We start from the raw sequence: 25,622 nt of genomic DNA on the forward strand, positions 1-25,622 counted from the left end.
AGTGTTAAAAGCAAAGGCAAGGGGCTGGGGATATAGCTCAGTTGGTAGAGTGCTTGCCTAAGCATGCACAAGGCCCTGGGTTCAATCACCACCACCACAAAAAAAAAAAAAAAGCAAAGGCAAGTTTTCAGAAGACTGGAATAGGTGACTTTCCTTTTGTTAGGCAACACTGGACTATGGAATGTATTCTCGAGAAGAAGAACTATTAAGAGAAAGAAAACGCATTGGAACAGTTGGAATTGCTTCTTATGATTATCACCAAGGAAGTGGAACATTTCTGTTTCAAGCTGGTAGTGGAATTTATCATGTAAAAGATGGAGGGCCACAAGGATTTACCGTAAGTTGTAGTTACTGCTTGTTAAATCTGATTTTGGGTCCTAAAGGTAAATGCCCAAATCAGAAAGGTAATTAACAAATAAACCAAAAAAATTAGTTTATCCAGCAAGAAATTTAGTTGCAATGAAAACAAGAAATATAGTACTAATTCCCAATTTTAAGACTATTAAGTTTTTAGTAACACTGATACAATTTTTTAAATGCTCAAACTTCTCACTATATAGGAAAATAGTAAAAGGCATCAATTCCCATTTTCTGTGAAAGCACTGAGGGAGATATTGAAAGATGTTTTCATTTTGATTTTATGTGGCTTTATTCTAAGAAATTCTTTATGAACTGTATGAGCTATTCTTTTGGTAGAATTATGATGATCTTCGCTGGCTTTCATTAGATTTTTATGAGCAGAGTTTTTATTGCTAAAATTAATTTAAAGTGTTTAATAAAATGTTCAATAAATAAGCATTTAGTAATAATAATTAACAAAAAATAATTTCTCCAGTAAACAAGTTGAAGCAACAGAATTTATGATGTGCTGTTACATTGTCTATATAGTACCTTCCCTGTTATCCTTAGCTTTTTCATTCATAGTATAAAAAATATAAGTTAAAGAAATTGAAAGATTTTTTTTTTCCCCTGGGGAACAACTCCCATAGTTGAAATTTTTCCTAAAAATAATTTTCATTTTATAGAAAGGGTACTACAGACAGATATGTGTATATCAACCTGATACCTACCTTAAAATGTTATTTACCTGTCTAGCAACAACCTTTACGGCCCAATTTAGTGGAAACTAGTTGTCCCAACATACGGATGGATCCAAAGTTATGCCCAGCTGATCCAGACTGGATTGCTTTTATACATAGCAATGATATTTGGATATCTAACATTGTAACTAGAGAAGAAAGGAGGCTCACCTATGTTCACAATGGTAAGGCATGATTCTTCAAATCTTTCCTGAAAAGTATTTTTAAAGTTTAATTTGCTTTTGTTTTCATTTTGAAATTGAAGCAAGTGAGGTGATCTTTATATGTTACATTCATGCTTTTAAAAAATACAGAGGGTAAGTATTCTATAATACTTATATAATGCTGCCTTGTTTTAATTCATTTTCTCTGTCTCTCTCTTTTTTTTTTTTCCCTTGTCCTTTTGAACTGGCTTACTTTGCCACTGAGGTATACCCCCTGCCTTTTTTATGTTTTATTTTGAGACAGAGTCTTGCTAAGTTGCCTGTACTGATCTGGAACTTTCAATCTTCCTGCCTTAACCTCCCAAGTAGCCATATGATGCTGTGCCCACCATTTTAATTCATTTTAGAGCAGCACTACAATAGCATCTCTGACATGATTTTCCTTTAGCATGATAAGACTGTGAAAATTTTCCCCAAACTGTTTTCATTAAATTAAAATTTTTCCAGGCACAATGGTAGCATGCCTGTAATCCTAGCACTTAGAAATCTGAGGCAAGAGGAACTCCTAGAACCCAGGAGTTAGAGACAAGTCTGGGCAACATAGTGAGATTTTATCTCAAATATTAGCCTTGTTTGGGGGAAAGAAACAAAATCTAGTTACACACTTTCAGAAACAATCTAAAATTAATCTTTCTGTTTTGGAGAGTCTGCTTAGTTATTATTGTCGTAATAGCAAAATCAGAATTTTATAGAACTTGTATATTATGGAAATGTTTTAAAGTTGTAGTGAAGTGACTGTAGTAATATTAAGCATCAATCAGCATAGAAAAGATATGGATGTTTTCCCCTAAAGATTTCATACAGCTGGGTGCAGTGGTGCATGCCTATAATCTCAGTGGCTTGGGAGACTGAGACAGGAGGATCGAAAGTTCAGAGCCAGTCTCAGCAATGGCAAGGTGCTAAGCAACTCAGTGAGACCCTGTCTAGAAATAAAATATGAAATAGGGCTGGGGATGCGATTCAGTGGTCAAGTGCCCCTGAGTTCAATCCCTAGTACCAAAAAAAAAAAAGAAGAAGAAGAAAAGATTTCCTACAAATAAAAGATGGAAAATAGTATATTGCTTTTCCTTTGAATATATGAAATAAATTATAATAAAGGGTGGTGACTCTGAAAACTAATTTATTCAACTTTTGCTTACTCTGATGTTCACAAAGTTGATTTACTGGCCATCTTTCATAATCATCCCCTCATCATCAATTATTAGTTACAATTAATTACATTAATTGACAGAGATTATATTATAGGTAAGAAAACAGAATGATACAGTTATGAAGTATACTGAAAAAAAAACAGATAAGTAAAATAAATAGTAACTCCTATAAAAATTTTGAAGATGATGTCACTATGTGTCATAGTAGATCAGCAAACTTTGCTAATCAAGGTTGATTTGTTCACCAACACCCCCCTACTCCCACCCACTAGTGATTGAACCCAGGGGAACTCTGTCACTGAACTGCATTCCTTTTATTTTATTTTTATTTTTGGTATTTGGGAGGGGTGCTTTACTACTGAGCCAAAACTCCCAGTCCTTTTATTTTTTATTATGAGTCAGGTTCTTGCTAAATTGCTGAGGCTGACCTCAAACTTGCAATCTTCCTATCTCAGCCTCTCAAAACACTCGGATTACAGGTGTGTACCACTGCACCTGGCTCAGGGTTGAATTTGAGCTAAATTGTTTTAGCCTGCAGTAGTTAACAGCAAACACTTAAAAAATTTTTTTTTATAGTTGTAGATGGTCAGCATGTCTTTATTTTATTTATTTTTTTAGTATTTATTTGTGGTGCTGAGGATTGAACCCAATGCCTCACATGTATTAAGAAAGCACTCTACTGATGAGCTACACCTCAGCCCCTTATTTATTTTTATGTGGGGCTGAGGATGGAACCTAGTGCCTCACACGTGCAAGGCAAGCATTCTGCCACTGAGCTACAGCTCCAGTCCCAGCAAATACTTTTTCATCATGAGGATAATCAGTATTTTTGAAACTTAAAACCTGAGCCATTTATATTAATAGAATGCTAAATTAATAGTCAAGAAATCTCTTCTAGGGCTGGGGTTGTGGCTCAGTGGTAGAGCGCTTACCTAGCATGTGTGAGGTATTGGGTTCGATTCTCAGCATTGCATATAAATAAATGAATAAAATAAAGGTCCATCAGCATCTAAAAAATATTTTTAAAAATCTCTTAACATTCAATCAAGAAACCAAAATTTACTTAATTTCTGATGTGCCAAATAATGTGGCAGGTATAACCAGTTCTCTATCGATAGGTTTCTCATCTAACTGCAGATCAAAACATTTAGGAAGAGGCTAGGGATGTGGCTCAGTGATAGAGCACTTCCCTGCCACATGTGAGGCCCTAGGTTCAATCCCAAGCACCACACATACAAAAAGCAGAAAAATTTTAGGAAAAGAATTCCATAGAGTTCAAAGCAAAACTTGAAATTTTTATATTTCAAGCACTATACCAAATCCCCACAAATGATGTATAGGAACACCTTGCTATGGCCTCCCACCATTGCATAGATTCCCTTTCTCTTTCCAATATTTATTTGATCATTGATCATCTCATGTCTCATTCATGTACTATGCAGTTAGGCCTACAATGGTTGTGTTTGTATTGAACATGTATAGACTATTTTTTTCTTGTATTGAAAGTAATCTTGAGATTACTTAAAACATAATCTCGAGATTACTTAAAACATACATGAGAATGTGCAATAGTTAAATGCAAATACTATGCTATTTTATGAAGAGACTTGAACATTCATAGATTTTGGTGTCTGAAGAAGGTCCTTGAACTAATTCTTTTCAGTACATCTGTACTAAGGATATGAAATTGAATAAGATATAGGCCTGTTCTTCAAAGAAGCTACATAAACAGATGACAATTAAGCAAAGTAAGAGTCAAACACAAGGTGTTATAGAGGACCAATGAGAAAGAGTCATCAGGGAAGATGTCCCAGAAAAGATGACAACTAAATTGATACCAAATACTGTCTTATATTAGCCAGTACACCCCAGAAAAGGGAACTGTATAAGAAAGGTAGATGCAAATGATGTTGTAGTCTGTGTGAGAAATTAGCAGTATGGTGTCCAAAAGTATAAGGACAGTTAAAAGAACCAGGGCAAGGAAGACTATCTCGATAAGAACTTTATCATGATGTGGAGTGGAGGTCTTCAGCTGTTGGGTGGTATGGGTTTTAGTCATTTTATAAATAAATTGTTCTAGATACTTTGTAGAAGTCATACTTGAGAAAAACAAGATTATAACAGGGACACCAAAGCTTGACTATTGAAATTACTGAAGTTACATGACATAATACAAGATCAAAAGACAGAAGGGGGAGTGGAATAGGGAGACTCTTTTTTTTTCTTTTTTAATTTATTTTTTAGGTTTTTTTTTTTCCGGCGGACACAACATCTTTGTTTGTATGTGGTGCTGAGGATTGAACCCAGGCCGCACACATGTCAGGCAAGCGCGCTACTGCCTGAGCCACATTCCCCAGCCCTAGGGAGACTCTTAAGTGCAGGTTTTAGTATTTAATGGTTCTCCCTATGAAGTCAGAAAATCAGAACAGCTACCACTGGTAGCAGAAAGATAGGGTGATTGGCTCATAAATGTGTGTTGAGAATCCTAGCCATTTTTTCATGCTTTTAACATTGAGTATTCACTATGTAACAGTTATTGTTATTGAGTTTGGGACTACAAAATTCTAACATAAGTGTCAAAATTAGGGCATTTTTTAGTCTTTTCCTTCTACAAAATTGCTGTTCACCAGAATTGATGATTGACAGAATTTAAATTAGAAAGTATTGAAATCCTGCAGGGTGTTACATTTGTCTTTTTATTCATCTTTTTACTGCACATATAGTATATGGTGTGTTTATTAATTTTAGCACTACTTATCGTGGTGGCACACACCTGTAATCTTTGAGGCTCGGGAGGCTGAGGCTGAAGAATCATGAGTTCAAAGCCAGCCTCAGCAAAAATGAGGCACTAAGAAACTCAGGGAGACCCTGTTTCTAAATAAAATACAAAGTAGGGCTGGGGATGTGGCTCAGTGGTTGAATGCCCCTGAGTTCAATCCCCAGTACCAAAAACAAAACAAACAAAACACAATTTAGTACTAATGTATTATTAAGAATATAGATAGAGAATATAGAATAATGGAGAACCAGATTACCTGAGTTTGAGTCCTAGATCTACCATCTGTTAATTCTGTGACCTTGTGAAGTTATTTAACCTTTCTCTTAATTTCTCTATCTGTAAAAATCTTAATTACTAATCAACATGGGATTGTTATAAGGCTTTAATGAGTTAATATTTGTGAGTTGTTTAGAGCTGTGCCTGTGTGTAAAGTGCTAAGTGCTGTGGACACAAGTGTTTAGATAGAAAGAGAGAAGGGGAAGGAGCATCATCAATCCAGTCTCCTTATTTCCAATAGGGTCTAAGTGAAAGTTCACTTCAGAAAGTAAGTTTAATCAGTCAGTGTGTGCATGTTTATTCTTTGCCTAATATGATAGAAGAATTGAAAAGTAAATAAAAACTAGCTTCTGCTCCTAAATTTAACTCTTCTTATTGGGAGGACAAGATGATACCATTTATTCAGTTCATAAGTAACTCGATAATTGAGGTCTCTGTAATAAGTAATAGGGAGGTACAAATGAGTAATAACCATCCTCATATCTAAAAGAGGACAAAATATAAAATCAGGTTGTGGTATAATTTTGGGATAGTTGAAAGATTGAAGGAAAGTAAGCACTGGTCTTTGCTCTATTATTATTTCCAAAATTGAAAAAGCTCTGAAAATTCAGTTTAATTTTCATTAGCTAAGGGCTAAAACTCACTTCATCGCAAAACCTGACCTGAACTGCCCTGAGGATATTTATAATCTTAATCCTACTTAGTGTGCCTGTTCATGTTTGCTGCAGGAATATTAGGGTGTTGGATTACCGCTCATTTGCTTACCCTACTGGAGATGTTACATAATATATATAGGTGTACAATATATGGAAAATCCTCCACATTCTGAACACCAAATGCTTCTAGACTCAAATTTTTTAGATAAGGGAATATTGGTTTCTACTGCTCATTGATATGAGAAAATCTAGAAAATACAGATAAGCAAAAATAAGTCAAAACTTGCCTAAGCTGGGCATAGTGGTACATGTCTATAGTCCCAGCACTCTAGAGACTGAAATGGGAGATCTCTTTTTTAAAAAAACCTTTATTTTACTTATTTATTTTTATGTGGTTCTGAGGATTGAACCCAGTGCCTCATACATGCTAGGCAAGTACTCTACCATTGAGCTACGACCCCAGCCCCTGGGAGGATCTCTTGAGCTCAGGAATTTGAGACCAGCCTGGCCAACTCCATAGTGAGACCGTATCTCAAAAAAAAAGTGGGGGGGACTTGTTTAGAAAATTAAAATCATAATGAGATATTACTACACACCTAGACTACACCAAACATTGTAGAACTATCAGTTTCTGATCAAGTTAAACATATATTTTCCTTTGTACCCAGTCACTCCACTCCTAGGTATTTACTTGTTCAAGAGAAATTAAAACAAATGTTTAAAAATATTCTATAAAGAGTGTCTATGGGGGCTGGGGTTGTGGCTCAGCGGTAGAGTGCTCACCTCGAATGTTCGAGACCTGGGTTCAATCCTCAGCACCACATAAAAATAAATAAGTGAAATAAAGGTATTCTGTCCAACTACAACTAAAAAGTGAATATTAAAAAAAAGAATGTCTGTGGCATTTTTATTAATAATAGCCCAAAACTAGAAGCAACCCAAACATACATTAACAGATGAATGGATTTTAAATCTATTATTAATCTTGCTATGGTATAGCAAGACATGATGGTGCATACCAGTAATCCTTGCTACCCAGGAGACTGAAGCAGGAGGATTGAAAGTTTGAGATCAACCTGGGCAACTTAGCAAGACATTGTCTCAGAATAAAAAAGAAATAGGATATAGTTCAGTGGTACAACACTCATACGTTCAATCCCCACTATTGAATGGGGTGAGGTGGGGATAGTTTAAATGGAATACAGTTTAGCAGTAAAGAGGAATGAATTACAGATTCATTCTGTATGTGACAACATTGATGAATCTCAGAAAGAGACCAGTTATGAAGTATATAAACATTTCTGTATCACATAAAATCTAATATGTTTATGATTTTGTGAATTTATTTATTTGTTGGTTTTGGTGCTAAGTATTGAACCAAGGGCCTAGTACATGCTAAGTACTACGATTGATCTATATCCCCAGGCCCAACAGGATTTTTTTAAAACAAGAGTTCCCTTCATACTATTCTAAGTGTAAACGGATAAAAGCTGAGCTGGTCTGGTTGAATGGGAGGAATGATTGAATTATGTGATCTGTAAGATCTATTCTAAGGGACTGGGGATATAGCTCAGTTGGTGGAGTGCTTGCCTTGCACGCACAAAGCCCTACGTTTTATCCCCAGCACCAAAAAAAAAAAAAAGAAAAGAAAGAAAAAAACTAGTCTAGTCTAGTAAACTGGGGTGTGTGTGTGTGTGTGTGTGTGTGTGTGTGTGTGTGTGTGTGTGTCTGTCTGCCTGCCTGCCTGCCTGCCTGCCTGTCTCTCATTGGAGATCAAACCTAGGGCTTCACTAATGTTCTAAGTCTATAAAGATGTGTTTCTTTGTATAGAAGAGTTTCTTTTTTTCATCATTCTGAGTAAATGGAAAAGTAATTTTTTTTCCTTTAAGTACTGGGGATTGAACCCAGGGGTGCTCTACACCACATCATATCCCATTCTTCTTTATTTATTATTTTGAAATGAGGTCTTACTAAGCTGCCTAGACTAGCCTCAAACTTTTGATACTCCTGTCTCAGCCTCCCCATTCATTGTGATTACAGGCATGCACCACTATTTCTGGTGGAAAATTAATAACTCTTATGGAGCATGTACTATGGTCCAGGTTTTATTCTTAGCATTTTATGTAAGTTAATTAATCTAAGCCTCATAACAACCTAATAAAGTCCCATTTGCAAATGGAATACTTCAGTGGAATGAGATCCATTTGCCTAATGTTAGACAATAGGTAAACCTTGGAGCTCAAACTTGAACTAAATCCATTTGGTTCTAGAGTTCATCACTCCATTCAGTTACCTTTCAAAATAAACGGAATTATATTGTTTTCTTTGTACTATGAAAAAATAGCTTTTTGTGATTTTGTTTTTTATGTTTGTCTAGAGTTAGCAAACATGGAAGAGGATCCCAGATCAGCTGGAGTTGCTACCTTTGTTCTTCAAGAAGAATTTGATAGATATTCTGGCTATTGGTGGTGTCCAGAAGCTGAAACAAGTAAGGAAGTTCAAAATAATGTATTATAGGTCAATTGAAATATTAAAAGATTCACCTGTCGATTGGTTAAGTATATAGATTCTGAATATCAGATAATAGATACTAAAGTAATAATGATTAGATACTGGTTATATAGAACAAATACATAGACTCTATATCTCACCATAATGAATTCTACTGAAAACAACGGTATTATAGTTTAGTACCTCAAGTTCTTGATTTTCTTTGCCAGATTTTTCACCTACAAGCTGTTTTTGGTAATTTTGGCAATATTATAGCAAAATTTAAAAGACCACTCCTTAATGAGTTTCTGTGTATGATTAGAGTCACGCACAGTGGCATACATCTATAATCCCAGCAACTCAGGAGGCTGAGCCAGGGTTTTTACAAGTTCAAGGCCAACTGAAAAGTGTGATTGACAAGAGTTTGCATGAACAGATAACCAAACCAGTGGATGACTGTGCAAGTATTTCATTGCCTGCAAAACAACTCTCTAAAGTAATAGCTTACAACTTTTTGACCATGATCCAGTTAGAAATTTGGTTATAATCATGATCTAATAATTTTACATATACTTTATAGATAAAACAAATTTTATGAAGCAATATTTATCCTTATATGCAGTGCATTCTGATACTGTTATCCTTTCCTGTATTGGTTTTTAAAACGTTGGTTATTATCCATTAATACCTTTTATGGCCCACACATCCAAGGGACAAATATTTATTTTTAAATATTTATATTTAATTTTAAGGTATAAAATATTTTGCCATAATTATATTTTATTAGATCAGATTTTTAATATAAGTAAATGATTCAAAATAACTGGATTCTATTTAAATAACACTTTGTAGGAAATATTATAAATTAAATAATTCCCTTTTTAACAAAGAATGCATTTTAAAGTATGCAAAGACACAGCCCTTCAAAAATGTCTTCCCCTGGGGCTGGAGTTGTAGCTCAGTGGTAGAGACATTGCCTAGTATATGGGAGACACTGGATTCAATCCTCAGCACCACATAAAAATAAATAAATAAAATAAAGATATTGTGTCCATCTACAACTAAAAAAAATAAAGAAAATTTTAAAAAATAATGTTTTCCCCTGTTTAAAAAATATGTATGTATCATCTTCAGTTTTTTTCCCAGTAAAAAGAACCAGTAAAAAGTAATAGGAGTCAGGCTGGGGATGTGGCTCAAGCGGTAGCGCGCTCGCCTAGCATGCGTATGGCCCAGGTTTGATCCTCAGCACCACATACAAACGAAGATGTTGTGTCTGCCGAGAACTAAGAAAAAATAAATAAATTTAAAATTCTCTCTCTCTCTCTCTGTCCCCCCCCCCACTCTCTCTTTAAAAAAAAAAAAAAAAGTAATAGGAGTAAGCAGTAACTCCCTTTGCTATTACAAAGACAAGTTATATTTTTATATGTAAAAAGGCATTGTGGGCTGAGGGTGTGGCTAAGTGGCAGAGCACTTGCCTAGCATGTGTGAGGCCCTGAGTTCAATCCCCCACACCACTAAATAAATAAATAAATAGCACATTTTGTACACAAATTATTTTTCATTATCAGAAATCTAATACTAGTGAGGCTGGGATTGTGGCTCAGCGATAGAGCATTCACCTAGCACAGGTGGGACCCAGGTTCAATCCTCAGCACCACATAAAAAATAAAGACATTGTGTTGTGTCCATCTACACCTAAAAAATAAATATTAAAAAAAAAGGAAATCTAATACTAGAGGGAATAGTTAGTTATGATTATTTTCTGGAGTAATTCTTCTAAATTTACAATATCTACATTCCTTTTAAGCTCCTAATGGCGGTAAAATTCTTAGAATTCTATATGAAGAAAATGATGAATCAGAAGTGGAAATTATTCATGTTACATCCCCTTTGTTGGAAACAAGGAGAGCAGATTCATTTCGTTATCCTAAAACAGGTATTGTGTTCCATTGGCCTTTGTATTCATTCATTTCCCCCTTCCAAATAAGATTTCCTCCTGTAGTCATTCTAAGGTGTAGTCAGCATTGGTTATTTACAACCTTAATAAGGATAGTGTGTTGTCACTAAAATAGATTTTTTAAATTATTTTCAGGGCTGGGATTGTGGCTCAGCGGTAGAGCGCTCGCCTAGCACGGGCGGGACCCAGGTTCGATCCTCAGCACCACATAAAAATAAAGGCATTGTGTTGTGTCCATTTACATCTAAAAAATAAATGTTTAAAAAATTATTTTCAAAGTGGAGATGTCTACAACACTGTTTACTTCAAGAAACAAATAACGAGGTGGTTGAACGTGGTGGCACGTATCTGTAATCCCAGTTACTTGGGAGGCTAAGACAGGAGAATTAAGAATTTGAGGCCAACATGGGCAATATAGTGAAACCCTGTGTCAAAAAATAAAAAAGCGGGGATGTAGGGGATGTAGCTCAGTGATCACTTGTCTAGAATGTACAAAGCCCTAGGTTCAATCCCCAATACCTTCAAAAAAGAGAAAGCAAGTATCTTCTGCCAAAAAGTTTTTTTAGTAATTCTGTTCTTAATAAATTAGTAAATTTTTGTCTATTTTACTGTTCACAGCTTTCATTTTTTAAAATGGTACAGAATTTCCTTTTATTTCATACTGATCCTTCAGGGTTTTTTAGCCTCTTTTTTTTAAATATCCATATTTAAAAGTTTGAATTTAAGATGGCCTTTGTATTCATTCATTTCCTCCTGAGATTCCTGTGTAATAAAGCTCTGACTCTTAGGCTGGGAATATAGCTCAGTTGGTAGAGTGCTTGTCTCATACACAAGGCCCTGGGTTCAATCCCCAGCACCACCAAAAAAAAAAAAAAAAAATAGTTGTGGCTATCTTCAGTATTACCAGCTTCAGTATTACCAAAGTATAAAGAGGATTGATCTAGCTCAATTAGTGCAAGTAATTTTAGATATACATTACTACTCACTTATGTCTCTTTCTAAAGGCACAGCAAATCCAAAAGTCACTTTTAAGATGTCGGAAATAATGGTTGATGCTGAAGGAAGGGTAAGTATTAAATGTTGAGTTGACTTCTGTGCCCTCTAACTAATCTAATCAATCTAGTAAGGGCCTTTGATAACTTTTTTTTTTTTTTTTGGATTTGGACTTGCCAAGATATCTATGGATCATGATTTTTAGGTTGACCAAAAATTTTCTACTTCCAAACTTACTGCTGATTCCCAAGATATGAATATAGGGATATCCATGTTTGCCACTCCTTTCCAATAGTTTTTCTTCTTTGCCTTTATTAATTCTTGAATGTTAAAATTAGTGATTTAGTGCTTGCTTTGGTAGCACATATAGTAAAATGGGAACAATACAGAGAAGATTAGCATGGCCCCTGTGCAAGGATAACACGCAAATTCTTGAAGTGTTCCATGTTTTCTGATTCATAGTGGGGTTGGGAGGGGGAGCATGGGAAGATTAGACAAATTTTACATATGGCAAAGGGGAGGGAGGTGAAGGGGGGGGCAAGGAAGTAAAAAAGATGGTAGAATGAGGGGGGGGGACATCATTACCCTAAGTACATGTATGAAGACATGAATGGTGTGAATATACTTTGTATATAACCATGAAAATTGTGCTCTTTATGTGTAATATGAATTGTAATGCATTCTGGTGTCATATATAACAAATTAGAATAAAAAATTTTATTTCATACATGAACTTTATTATATGGATATAAATTATTTCCATATCTAATTTGTTTTCTTCATGAAAGGGTGTTGTATTTTATTAAATATCTTTCTAGGCTGTTGAGATGATCATGTGCTCTTTTTTGTTCATTCTCTTAATATGATGTGTCACATTAATTGATTATTATATTTCAAACCATCTTTGCATCCCAGGGTTAAATCTCACTTAGTCGTGGTATATGATCTTTTGAATGTGATATTGGATTCAGTTTTCTTATATTCTGTTGAGGGCATTTGCATGTATGTTCATCAGGCCGGTCTGTACTAGAATTCCCTTACATTATCTTTTCAAAGGACTTCCTCATTTGCAGAAGAGCAACTCATTATTGACTTTACACTATGTATGTAGTTCTCTACCCTGAAAAGTGCCTAATACAAAGAGCCTAGTTCTCTGAATGGAACATGAAGGAAAGAACAGGGCAGCAAATGATTCATGCAATTAAAATATATTTTTAAAACCCTGCTATAATAGTCTTTGATATTCTTTTTTTTTTTTTTAAAGAGAGAGTGAGAGAGGAGAGAGAGAGAGAGAGAATTTTTAATATTTATTTTTTAGTTCTCGGCGGACACAACATCTTTCTTTGTATGTGGTGCTGAGGATCGAACCCGGGCCGCACGCATGCCAGGCGAGCGCGCTACCACTTGAGCCACATCCTCAGCCCCTAGTCTTTGATATTCTTGAGATCAAGAAAATATTTTAGGTGGATAGGAAAAGGAAAGACAGTGGAATGAATCTGACTTAACTTTCCAATGTACATATATAAGTATACCACAGTGAATCTCACCATTGTGTACAAGAAATTAATTAAAAAAAAATAACTATGGGTAAATGGCAGAAAGATCAGTAGAGGGAAGGAATTGGGATGGGAAAAGGGAAGGGGAAGGAGAGGTACTGGGGTTTGAATTAGAATATATTCCATGTTTGTCTATGTTAATAGAGATTCTACTATTATGTACAACTAAAAACAGTTTTTAAAAGAAAAAAATCTAGTGATTTACCTTCTGTGTTGGGTAAATATCTATGGAGGGTTAAATATCCTACATTTCTCTTGTACTGCTAGTTTCTATGTGGTCAGTCAGATTTATGAACTGCATGCTCACAAGTTAAAAAGCAGTCCTCTCTGCTAGACTTTTTTTACATAACTTTACTGAGATACAATTCACATACAATACGATTCACTCATTTAAAGTTTAAATTCACTCATTTAAAGTTTAAAATTCATAGAGTTGGGCAACCAATTTTAGAACATTGTCGTCACTTCAAAAAGAAACCCAACACCTCTTAGCCATCATTCACCCAACCTCCCCATATTACTAACCTTAAATAACTACTGATCGGCTTTCTATCTCTCTAGATTATGTCCTATTCTGGAATTTCATATAAATAAAATCATATAATACATTGTCTGGCTGCTTTTAAATTAATGTTTTCAAGATGCACCATGTTCTAGTACTTATTTCTCCTTTTTTTGGTGATACTGGGGTTTAAATCTAAGGTCTCATGCATGGCACCATTCTTCCACTGAACTGCATCCCCAGCTTGAGTACTTCATTTCTTTTATTGCTAAGTAATGTTTCATTGTATGAAATACCTCATTTTATTTATCCATTCATCAGTTCATGGATATTTGTGTTGTTTATACTTATTTGCTGTTAAGAATAAAATTGCCTGAATACGTATATATAAGCTTTTGTGTGGATTTATGTTTTCATTTCTCTAGGGTATATCCTTTGGAGTAAAACTGTTAAGTCATATGTTAACTCTGTTTAATCTTTTTTGAAAGTGCTAAACTGATTTCTAAAGTAGCCGCATGCGCTATTTATTTTCCCACTAGCATTGTATGAGGTTTCCAATTTCTCCACATCATCACCAACACTTGTTATTATCCATCTTATCTATAATAGCCATCCTGGTGGGTTTGAAGTGATAGCTCATGTTGATTTTGCTTTACATTTCCTTTATGGCTAATGAAGTTGAACATTTTTTCCTATGTTTATTAGCCACTTATATATCTTCTTTGGAGGACTATCTATTCAGATCCTTTGCCCGTTTTAGAGCATGTATTTAGTTTTTAAATTTTGTTTGCTAGACCTTTAAAGGAAAAAAAAAAAAAACATTGCTTGTCCAGGGCATTTCAAACATATATTACACAAATATATTTTAAACTAAAATATAGGGAACTGAGGATTATTATTTTTCTTAGATTCTAGAATCTAAAGTGATTAAAACTTGATTATATAATTTATTATCAAGAGTTCTTTCTTCTAGTATAAACTTAAAGGAAAAGATTTTAGATTGTGCTAATTCTTGTGTTTAGAACTTTCTTAGGCATAAAAAGCACCAGTAAAAGTAACTCACCACTTATTGCTGTTTTTTCCTGCATTCTTTGTTCTGTTTTAAATACCTACATCTCAAAAAGAAGTCTGGTGTTACAGATGATGATTTAAGTAGACTAGTGAGCTTAATTATTTTTCTAAACCTTCTATAATGACATTCCTTTTTTCTTTTTTAATAGATTACAGATGTCATAGATAAAGAACTAATTCAACCTTTTGAGATTCTCTTTGAAGGAGTTGAATATATTGCCAGAGCTGGATGGACTCCTGAGGGAAAATAGTGCGTATGTTAAATTGTCACCTCTTTACAACTAATTTAGGATCCAGAGTTTTAGAAAAGGGAGCTGCCTTCACATGTAAATTTGCAGTATAGTTATTTCTGCACAAGGAATTTTTCCTGAACTAAGGGAACTGGCAGATTTATAATCCAAGAAGCATAAGTGTATTTCATTTTAATTCTCTTACTTAGCCATTAATGGTTTACAGGATTATTTTTGGTTGAATTGTCTGACTTCAAGGCTCACACATAAATAAATATATATTTTTTTAATTTTTAGTTTTTAGTTGTAGTTGGACACAATACCTCTATCCACCTATTTTATATGGTGCTGAGGATCGAACCCAGGGCATCGCATGTGCTAGGCGAGTGCTCTACTGCTGAGCCACAACCCCAGCCCAAATAAGTATTTTTTAATCGTATAATTTTGGCAGAAATATTTATAGAGCCTTATGAGAATAATTACCTATAGTTCTTATGTCTTATGTAGACAACAGGATTTTTATGAGACTGGCATTTGTAGGCACTAAAGGCCAATAATGATTTTGGAAATTGAAAGAAAAACACTTTTAAAACTCTATTCAAACTTTTTTTTTTTTCTTGTGCTGGGGATTGAACCCAGGGCCTCATGCATGCTAGGCAAATGTTCTACCTCTAAGCCATATATATGCTTAGCCCTCATACTTAACTTTTGAAAATAACTATAGAGTATTTTTAATTAGCTATTTATAAGTAATAATTTATGATATAATAAAGCAGTTCTTTCAATGTAAGTATAGAAATAATCAATAGGTGCCATGAAAGAGAATAAGGGATTATTCATTTTCTGAGAGCTTCTTTATTTCTGGTGCTTTTCTTTATTTGTTTAAATAGTGCTTGGTCCATCCTACTAGATCGTTCGCAAACTCGTCTACAGATAGTATTGATCTCGCCTGAATTATTTATCCCAGTTGAAGATGATGCTATGGAGAGACAGAGACTTATCGAGTCAGTGCCTGATTCTGTGACACCACTCATTATCTATGAAGAAACAACAGACATCTGGATAAACGTATATGCATTTTTTCCCTGTACTTTGCTAAATATTTCCTTAGAATGCTAAAGCAAATGAAGTTTTATAGCAAACTATCAAAATGCATTTTTTTAAGCTCAGAGGAACTCTGAATGTTATTTTCTTAGTTTGAATATTTCAGTTGGAATGATGGTTTTAGAATGGAAGAGTGTATAGATAAAAAGTAAATGCCATTGCAATGACATCTCAGTGTGGATTTATTCCTGGATACATTAGGTATCAAAATATACAGCTTAATCTTCAGCCCTTCTTGCTTCTGAGAGGACTTTAAGAATTTAATCTACAAAAGTCTCTCTCTGTTAAGTTGGTAAACTATACCAAAATATACCAGGTTTTAATTGTTTGCATTTTTCATTTTAGCATTAAAACTTAAATAAGACACAAAATAAAGATAGCCACTTTACTTCCTAACTAAATATAGGCTTAATGCATTTCACCTAAACAGACAAACATCTGTTTTCCTTCCCTGATAGAATATTTCTCTTTGAAAAACATAAGTAAAAAATGTTGTTCCTCATCATTTTGTTTTAAGATATGTATCATTAAACAAACACTGTACCATGTTTCAAAGATTATAGAAAGAAGTTTTGGGTCATATTTTTTTTTCCCCTCAAAATTCATGTCATATGGGTAATGTGCCGATGTTGTAATAAAGTTTAGAGGGAGGCATATCTCATATAAGAGCATGAACACCCAGTCATCGCACTTATGAACCAAAGGATCTTGGTCATATCTTTTTTCTTTTTCTTTTTCCGTTTGGAAGCATGTATTTCTTGATGGATGAACTCTTTTATCTAAAGAAAAGTAAATATGAAAGGCTCAGGCAAAACCTGTTATTGTATCTATACCATATCCCTAGCATTGACAGTTCTTTATATTTTCTAATTACGTTTACCAATAATTCTTCCTTCTCTAGCTTAATTGAATTATTTATGTAGTATTTTCATTAATGTGTATAGTAAATTAAGCTATTCATTTTACAGATCCACGACATCTTTCATGTTTTTCCCCAAACTCACGAAGATGAAATTGAGTTTATTTTTGCCTCTGAATGTAAAACGGGTTTCCGTCATTTATATAAAATCACATCCATTTTAAAGGAGAGCAAATATAAGCGATCCAGTGGTGGGCTGCCTGCCCCAAGTAAGAAATCCTTTTTTATTCAAAAAAGAAAAAATGTTAGTACAGAAGGTGGGATAGATAGGAGCATGTAATGTCTCTTTTGTATTCTTCATAAGCATCAGTACCTACGTCACTTAACAATATTTAAGTTAAATTAGAATACAAATATATGTATGTGCAAAAATAGAACAAAGTTTTCAAAGAATGTAAAATAAATTATTAATATTAATGGGAATACTTATTTTTACTTTATACTTTCACCTTGGCTTTTTGAGTTTGCTTAAAGTAAATTCATATTGAATATTTTTCTAAAATATTTTTAGTTGTAGATGGCCATGATACCTTTATTTTATTTATTTTTATGTGTTGCTGAGGAACAAACCCAGTGCCTCACACATGCTAGGCAAGCATTCTACCACTGAGCTAGAACCCCAGGCCCGATAAGCCCATATTATTTTTATATTAAAAATAGTTTTATATTTTAACATTTAAAAAACGTTATTTGGGGGCTGGAGATGTGGCACTTGCCCTAGCATTCATAAGACAGATCCTAGTTTTGATCCTTAGCACTACAAAATAAATTTAATTTTAAAATCAAATGTTATATATTATTAGTTATTTTTACACACTAGGTGTTTCTCATACTCTTCCTCTACATTGAAGTTAATTTATAATTATAGATCTTCAAATTGACATAATTAAATTACCTAAAGTAAAATTAAATATTTTATTAACTGAAGTTAATTTATCTTAAAAAACTCATGGTTTGGAGCTGGAGCTGTGGCTCAGTGGCAGAGCGCTTGCCTAGCACATGTCAGGTATTGGGTTTGATCCTTAGCATCGAATTTAAACAACAAACAAATAAAATAAAGGCATGTTCATCTACAACTACAAAACAAACAACAACAACAACAACAAAAAAAAAACAGTCATGGTTATTCTGGGAAATGTAATGCAGAATGTATATGTTAGTCTAGAAAAAGTGAAATGGGGTACTAGGGGTAGTTCAGTGGTAGAGCATTTTCCTAGCATGCAAAAGGCCTTGGTTTCCATCCCCATCATTGCAAAACCAACACAAGAAAAAATGAATTGATATATCAATTACTTTTCCTAGATTTTTCTAAAACTGAGTTATAGTTTTCTACTTTGTTGTTGTTTGAAACAGGGTCTCATGCTATGTTGCACAAGCTGGACTTGAATTTGTAATCCTCCTACCTCATCCTCCCAGGTAGATGGGATTACTGGCATGTACCACCTATGCCCAGCCTCAGTTTTTTATTTTAATAATAGAGTTTGTTTTAAAATAGTAAGCACTTCATGTTAAGTTTTACTGCCATTCATAATTTAGACTTGACATGTCTTTTAAGAAAATTGTGGTTAAATATACATAAAATTTACCATTTTGATCATATTTAAGGGTACAATTTAGTGGCATTAAGTACATTCACATTGTTGTGTGATCATTACCACCACCCATCTCCAGAATTTTTTTTTCCCTAAACAGACTAGTCATTAAGTAGTAATTCCCCATTTCCTCCTCTTCTAATTCCTGGCAACCACTTTCTATTCTTATGAATTTAACTCCTCTAAATAATCTCATTTAAGTGGACTCAAAATTTGTCCTTTGGAGATTGGCTTATTTCGTGTAGCATAAGGTCCTTCTAATCCAGGGCCTCCCCCATGCTAGGCAAGTGCTCTACCACTGAGCTACACCTTCCAGGTCCTCATCTTTCAACTCTTTGGGATATGTATCAAGAAGGGGAATTTCTGAAGAGCTGCCATACTTTTTTCTTCCATCGTGGCTATCCCATTGGGACACCAATGATAGTAACTATACCATTTTACATTCCCATCAGCATTGCTCAGGGATTTTAATTTCTTTACATCCTCTACAATACTTGTTTTCTTGGGCGGTTTTTGTTAATAAACATCCTAGTGGATATGAAATGGTATCTCTTAATTTTGAATTTAGTTCCCTAATAATTAATGTTGTTGAATATTTTTTAATATTTATTTTTTAGTTGTAGTTGGACACAATACCTTTATTTTATTTATTTTATGTGGTGCTGAGGATCAAACCCGGGGCCTGGCACATGCTAGGTGAGGGCTCTACTGCTGAGCCACAACCCCAACCCCTGTTGAATATCTTACCAGTGTTCTTATCAGCCATTTATATATTTTTTTTTTTCTGGAGAAATGTCTTTTCAAGTTCTTTGCCAATATTTAAGTTAATTGGTTTCCTTTTTCAGTATGGTTTTTTAATTTAGTGTTTGGGAAGTAGTAAGCTGCATCCTGAGACCAGCAATAGCAAATTAAATACCATCTACTCTTTGCTAATTTCCTTAGCCCAATTTCTGTAAGGAAAACAAGATCTTGTATATTTAAGATGGCAAATTTCTTTCCTTAGAGTCTTAGCTTAGCCCTGAGTTTGAAATTGCCCTTATCAGGTCCTCTGTTATTCAGAAATTAAATCCACTTATGGAATTCCAGAAAATTTAATGATAAAGACCAAAGAACTATGAATAGTAAGTTACTAAAACAATACTTTTTGGAACAGTAATAAGATGATAACTTAAAATTTCATACCCCAGTTAAAGACTATAGAAAGTGCTGTTATCTCAGTTAACATTTTTCTTAGAACATCTCTGTTCCCCATCATGGTCAATTTTTGGGTCCCTCAGTTTGTCTACCTCTTCTTTGCTTTTCTCTTTCTTTCTTTTTTTTCATTAAGCTTTTTTTTTTTTAAAAGAGAGAGTGAGAGAGGGGAGAGAGAGAGAGAATTTTTAATATTTTATTTTTTAGTTCTCGGCGGACACAACATCTTTGTTGGTATGTGGTGCTGAGGATCAAACCCGGGCCGCACGCATGCCAGGCGAGCGCGCTACCGCCTGAGCCACATCCCCAGCCCCTCATTAAGCTTTCTTGGTTCAAATTTTCTTCCTTTTCTTATATGTCTACTTCATTTTCCTTCTCCCTACTCTTTCTTCCTTAAATGGCTACAGTGTGAAACTGTTAGTACTTATTATGATGTTAAATAATGTTTTATTTTCTATCCATAAAGTCCAAGGTACTTGGGGCTGGAGATGTGGCTCAAGCGGTAGCGCGCTCGCCTGGCATGCATGCGGCCCGGGTTCGATCCTCAGCACCACATACCAACAAAGATGTTGTGTCCACCGAGAACTAAAAAATAAATATTAAAAAAAAAAAATTCTCTCTCTCTCTCTCTCTGTCCTCTCTCACTCTCTCTTTAAAAAAAAAAAAAAAAAGTCCAAGGTACTTAATTGAATTTTTGTAAGAAAAATTCTTCTTCTTCTTCAAACTTGCAGTCTTCTGCTGTCACTCCCTACAAGATACAAGCAGCTAGAAAAACAGAAATGATTTTCATTTTCTAACCTCTTTAGAGCCTCATCAAGACAGAATCTCATAAAAACAAATGGGGCATGTTGTCATATAGCATGGTAAAAACTTATCCAGTTTATTTTTTGGCACATGAAGAAAAATTATTGAATTTTTTCTTCTTTGGCTTATAGTTTGTCATATTTCTAGAAGAAATGTTTTATGAACTCATCAATGCCTCTGTAACCAAAGGTTGAGGAGCACAGATGCTTTTGAGTTATTTTCTGACTTTGCCCTAAGAATCTATTTTGCTGTTTTCACATTATCTACGTGGGTCATTCTATTGTTATTTCAGAGTATTGTGGAAACCCATCACTTGGATTTTCTTTTCTAACTGTAGTTTTTTTAATCCTTTTAAAATAAACAATTCAGGGGCATTTAGTACTTAACACTGTTATACGACCACTACCTCTACCTAGTTCTAAAACATTTTCATTACTCCAAACATTTTTTAAAAATATTTTTTAGTTGTAATTGGACACAATACCTTTATTTTCTTTATTTTTATGTGGTACTGAGGATTGAACCCAGGGCCTCACACATGCTAGGAACGCTCTACCACTGAGCCACAACCCCAGCCCGATTACTCCAAACAATTTTAAATGCAGCTTTTGGGGGAATAAAAACAGTTTAGAATACTATTCTGTGTTGTTTCATTTGCTTATAGGCTGGTATAAAGTACTGAATTATAACTGTATTTATTTTTAGGTGATTTCAAATGTCCTATCAAAGAAGAAATAGCAATTACCAGTGGTGAATGGGAAGTTCTTGGCCGGCATGGATCTAATGTAGGTCCTTTTATTGTACTGATATGTTTGGTCAGCATCTACTGTGTGGAAAAAAGTCAGTAATACAACTTAATATGACCCCAGTGTTTTGAAATGTCTTTATTTATTTTTAATTGAAAATATTAAGTTAAGGCCTAAAGGAACTCAAGTTTTTGGAAAGGAAGACTCTTAGTTTAAACTATAGCTCTCCCCTAATTTATAACCCTAGTATTACTTATGTTCTGGTTACTAAAGATCATCATTTTCAAATATATTGCTGCTTCTTGATAAGGAATTAACCCATATTTTAGGGTCTAGCAAAAGCTGTGAGCTAGGATATAGTTTTGAATCTATTAGAGACTACTCCTATCCTTCCTACATTAGAAATTGTATTTACTATTCCTGTACGTAGTTCTCTTTTATTCACCCATTTATTTTATCTGACATTTATTTTTCATCCACCACCTGCAAAGAGAGATCAGCATTTATATAGAGCTTGGATTGATAGAAAAGAGGGGGAAAATCCATCCTCTGTTTTGTTTTCAATGTGTGGCTTTTTTGTAGCAATTTAATGAATTCTATTTTTTTTTTAACTTTTACTTTTTATAGTACCTTTCATTTGTTTCAGATTTCAGGTAGGTGGCCAATTTTATTAGCTCTATAAAATAAACTCCAATCCTTTCAATATGCCTGACTCATAGAATTGAGTTGATGTATGCTTCCAGAATTTAGTGAAGGCTGAAATGTGATTTCCTCAAATTGATTGATTCCATATCCTTGCTACTATAGAATTCACTGTAGTCCCCAAGGTGATTAGGACAAAGAATGAAGATCCAGATTTCCATATTTGTTTTTGTTTGTAAGAACTTTAGAATATTAGAGACAGCCCTTAAAATCTAATTCCACTGAGCGCTTCATACAGCCTTCTGGTTACATATCCATATATATATTTTTTTTTTTTTTTCCTCCATTTAGGGACCTTGGATGTTCCTGTCACCTGAGGGAAAAAATCTTTTGGGAATTCTAGATTCTGATAACAGAAAATTACACTAATGTAAATTTTATGCAGTGTGTTGGTTGGAGGATACAGAACCGTCAGCTAATACTGAGGGAAATCCCCCAAATTGAATATAAACAGATTCTGATCCTTATTTGGGAAACTTAAATATCTCTCTGTAATCGGCCAAAATGTGCATCAATTTTTTTCATGTCAAGCTTATTATTATGTGTTGCCTCTTCTATTTTCCTTATATACTCTCTTTTGTTTTGTCTTTAATTACCCTTTTCCTTCTCTGCTTTTATTTTTTTCTTCTCTGCTTTTACAAAATGATATTGTTCCTACTCAAAGATTCCTGATGGCAATAATTTAGTAAAGCTTTGAGACTTAAAATTATGCACCTTTTACTCTAGTTTTTTTTTAAATTGTAGGTGGACACAATATCTTTTTATTTGTATGTGGTACTGAGGATCGAACCCAGGGCCTCTCATGGATTAGGTGACCGCCGCTCTACTACTGAGCCACAACCCCAGCGCACCCCCACCCCGCACCCCCACTCCATCCCCCACACCTTTTACTCTTGAAAGTATTTCCTCAACAGAGTATGATCCTGAGATGGCACTAAAATATTATCATCACCTTTGAACTTGTTAGAAATGCAGATTTTAGGACCCATCCCAGACCTCCTAAATAAGGAACTCTGGTAGCATGGCCCAGGAATTTGTTCATTAAGCCCTCCAGTAGAGTTGAATCCTGTTGAACCTAAGTAGCTACATAAAGAAAATTAAGAACCATTATAAATGGTATTGAGGAATTGACTGGTTGTTTCTTCCGTTTTGAAAGGCCTGACTTTTAAGAGCAGAACTAGTCCTAACTTCTTGAACATTTGTTTAGTATAGCAGCTGTGTTAACTTAAGGATTTAGCCATCAAAAAAATGTCTAATGAAGAAGTAGTTTCCTGGAAAAAATGAGACATTTAAAAATACTTGCTCTTAGAAATTTATCTGTGTTGTCTTTGCTACATAAACATTTTAAAAATTTCATTTAACACTAAACTGGTAAAAATATTTTTTAAATGAACAGCAAAAGAAAGCCATTTACTTAGACTATTACAGTAATGTGAGAAGAATACTAAGTGAATTCATCTATGAATTTACTTGCAGTTTTTTTGAATTTTGAATGATGACTTAAAATATCTTATTCAGGGCTTGGGATGTGGCTATGTGGTAGAGCACTTGTCTAGCATATGTAAGCACTGGGTGGGGGTGGGGGATGATCTTATCAGTGCTTACTTATAAACTATACCATTGTTGATAGCATGATTGAGTTCACTTATTTCCCCAAACTAAAGATAAAGCGCTTTTTTTAAAAAAAAAAGTTGCAGTTTATAGATTTTTTGAAAATATTTTTTTAGTTGTAGGTATATACAATGTCTTTATTTATTTTTATGTGGTGCTGAGGAATTGAACCCAGTGCCTCACATGTTTGAGGCAAGCACTCTACCACTGAGTTACTGACCCACCCCCAGATAAAACACTTTTGTAAATTTAGTTTCTTTCAAGTTTACATGAGTGGTTGACCTAAGCTGCAGTCTAGAGTATTTTTTCCTCCTGTGAAAAAAATAATTCTCTTATTTCAAGAAAAGCACATGTTGTAACCAGATAGGAAATTATACAGTGTATAACTCAGTTGTTCATTTTTTTCTGGACAGTATCTGTTGTTAGCTCTAAGTCATAAACAAAACCAATTCGCTTACTAGCATTGGTAGCAAAATAAAAAGAAGCACAAGTCAAGGTACCAAATAATTCTGAATAAAATTAAAGGTTGGTCGTTGAACTACTTACTGGCTTTGCTAGGAGTTATGCTAGTACTGATTTTGTTGTTGTTGTTATTATTATGGCAGATCCAGGTTGATGAAGTCAGAAGACTGGTATATTTTGAAGGCACCAAAGACTCTCCTTTAGAACATCACCTGTATGTGGTCAGTTATGTAAATCCTGGAGAGGTGACAAGGTTGACTGACCGTGGCTATTCCCATTCTTGCTGCATCAGCCAGGTATAAGTCTATGTTGTATTAAAACCCTCTGTTCATATAATGTTCCTTTTGAATGGTGTGAAAATTGGTGAAGTTGACCTGCAGAAGCCTCATTGTCTTAGGAAAAGCTTTAAAACACTTAGCCTTAACTTCAGTGTTACATATGTACATAATCATACTCTTACTATTCTCTTGCTATAATACTATTCTCTTGCTATAACATTAGTGCAGACATAACAACAGATAACTTTTTTTTAAATTTTTCCTTAAGGAAAAACATTATCATTTCTCTTTTCTCTAGCATTGTGACTTCTTTATAAGTAAGTATAGTAACCAGAAGAATCCACACTGTGTGTCCCTTTACAAACTTTCAAGTCCTGAAGATGACCCTACTTGCAAAACAAAGGAATTCTGGGCCACCATTTTGGATTCAGCAGGTACTCTTTTTTCCCTAAATCTGACAGTAAGTAGGCTTAGTTACTTTAGTATACTAAATTTATGTTCTATGTTCACCTTTGCTGAACAAAGTCTCCTCATCTCTCACCCCTTTCTGTCCCTGAGCTTCTAAGCTTTTGATTGTTCCTACCTCTCCTATTCTGTCAACTACACAATAAGGTGGATTAGCTTTCACTCCAAGCAGGAACAGATCTAGAAAGCCTGCTGAGGCAGGAAGATTTCAAGTTCAAGGCCAATATCAGCAACTTAGTGAGACCCTGTCTCAAAAAACAAAAAATTTAAAAAGTCTAGGGGTGTGTCTCCATGATTAAACACTGCTTGGTTCAACCCCCAGTTTCAAAAGAAAAAAAGAAAAAGAAACTTTTTATTTAAAAAAAAATTACTGGTATTACTGGAAATAATTTATTTTACTCAACTATCTTTGGTGCAGTATTAGGGCACAAGGAATACTTGTAAATATACATTAATACGATGACGACCATTATGCAGTGAAATATGGTATATGCTGCTTGTTCCCCCCACCTCAACTTTATTGAAATAGGTGCTTGTTTCTAATCAGGTTTATGGTTTAACCATGAATGGGTTACACTAAACTTAGCGCAAAGTATTTTTTAAATTCTGCATGGAAACACTTCTTAGGCTTCAAAGATTATTCAGAATACTGTGTGTCTGCTTTTGAGATAGATAATTTAATATGTTTTATTTTTTTTGTTAATTGCTCAAGACATTATTATTTTTTTCAAGATGAATATTTTTACTTAATTTTTTTGTTATCTTACCTTAAAAGCTGGTGGTC

General features: G+C 34.3%; 1 protein-coding gene and 2 non-coding genes across 17 annotated transcripts in view; 2 read left to right on the forward strand and 1 right to left on the reverse strand.

Annotated features, from left to right (window-relative positions):
* Window positions 1-25,622, forward strand: part of Dpp8 (dipeptidyl peptidase 8) — a 59,052-nt gene that overhangs the window by 19,816 nt on the left and 13,614 nt on the right. For 14 of the 15 annotated variants that reach the window (XM_078049458.1, XM_078049454.1, XM_078049462.1 and 11 more), the window contains 11 exons: window positions 164-337; window positions 1,096-1,264; window positions 8,543-8,653; window positions 10,463-10,591; window positions 11,617-11,678; window positions 14,884-14,984; window positions 15,855-16,032; window positions 17,037-17,196; window positions 21,280-21,359; window positions 24,239-24,391; window positions 24,672-24,807. In XM_078049458.1, the coding sequence (XP_077905584.1) occupies window positions 164-337; window positions 1,096-1,264; window positions 8,543-8,653; window positions 10,463-10,591; window positions 11,617-11,678; window positions 14,884-14,984; window positions 15,855-16,032; window positions 17,037-17,196; window positions 21,280-21,359; window positions 24,239-24,391; window positions 24,672-24,807 (1,453 nt within the window). The remainder of the gene's footprint in view (window positions 1-163; window positions 338-1,095; window positions 1,265-8,542; window positions 8,654-10,462; window positions 10,592-11,616; window positions 11,679-14,883; window positions 14,985-15,854; window positions 16,033-17,036; window positions 17,197-21,279; window positions 21,360-24,238; window positions 24,392-24,671; window positions 24,808-25,622) is intronic. The other variant, XM_078049463.1, reaches the window with a different exon arrangement.
* On the forward strand, window positions 11,951-12,057 carry LOC144378226 (U6 spliceosomal RNA). The gene has a single exon (XR_013439934.1). It is a non-coding gene; the product is annotated as a U6 spliceosomal RNA (small nuclear RNA).
* LOC120887088 (small nucleolar RNA U13) lies at window positions 16,674-16,775 on the reverse strand. The gene has a single exon (XR_005730256.1). It is a non-coding gene; the product is annotated as a small nucleolar RNA U13 (small nucleolar RNA).

Source organism: Ictidomys tridecemlineatus, chromosome 5 (assembly GCF_052094955.1).
Source record: "Ictidomys tridecemlineatus isolate mIctTri1 chromosome 5, mIctTri1.hap1, whole genome shotgun sequence".
Classification (NCBI taxonomy): Eukaryota; Metazoa; Chordata; class Mammalia; order Rodentia; family Sciuridae; genus Ictidomys; species Ictidomys tridecemlineatus.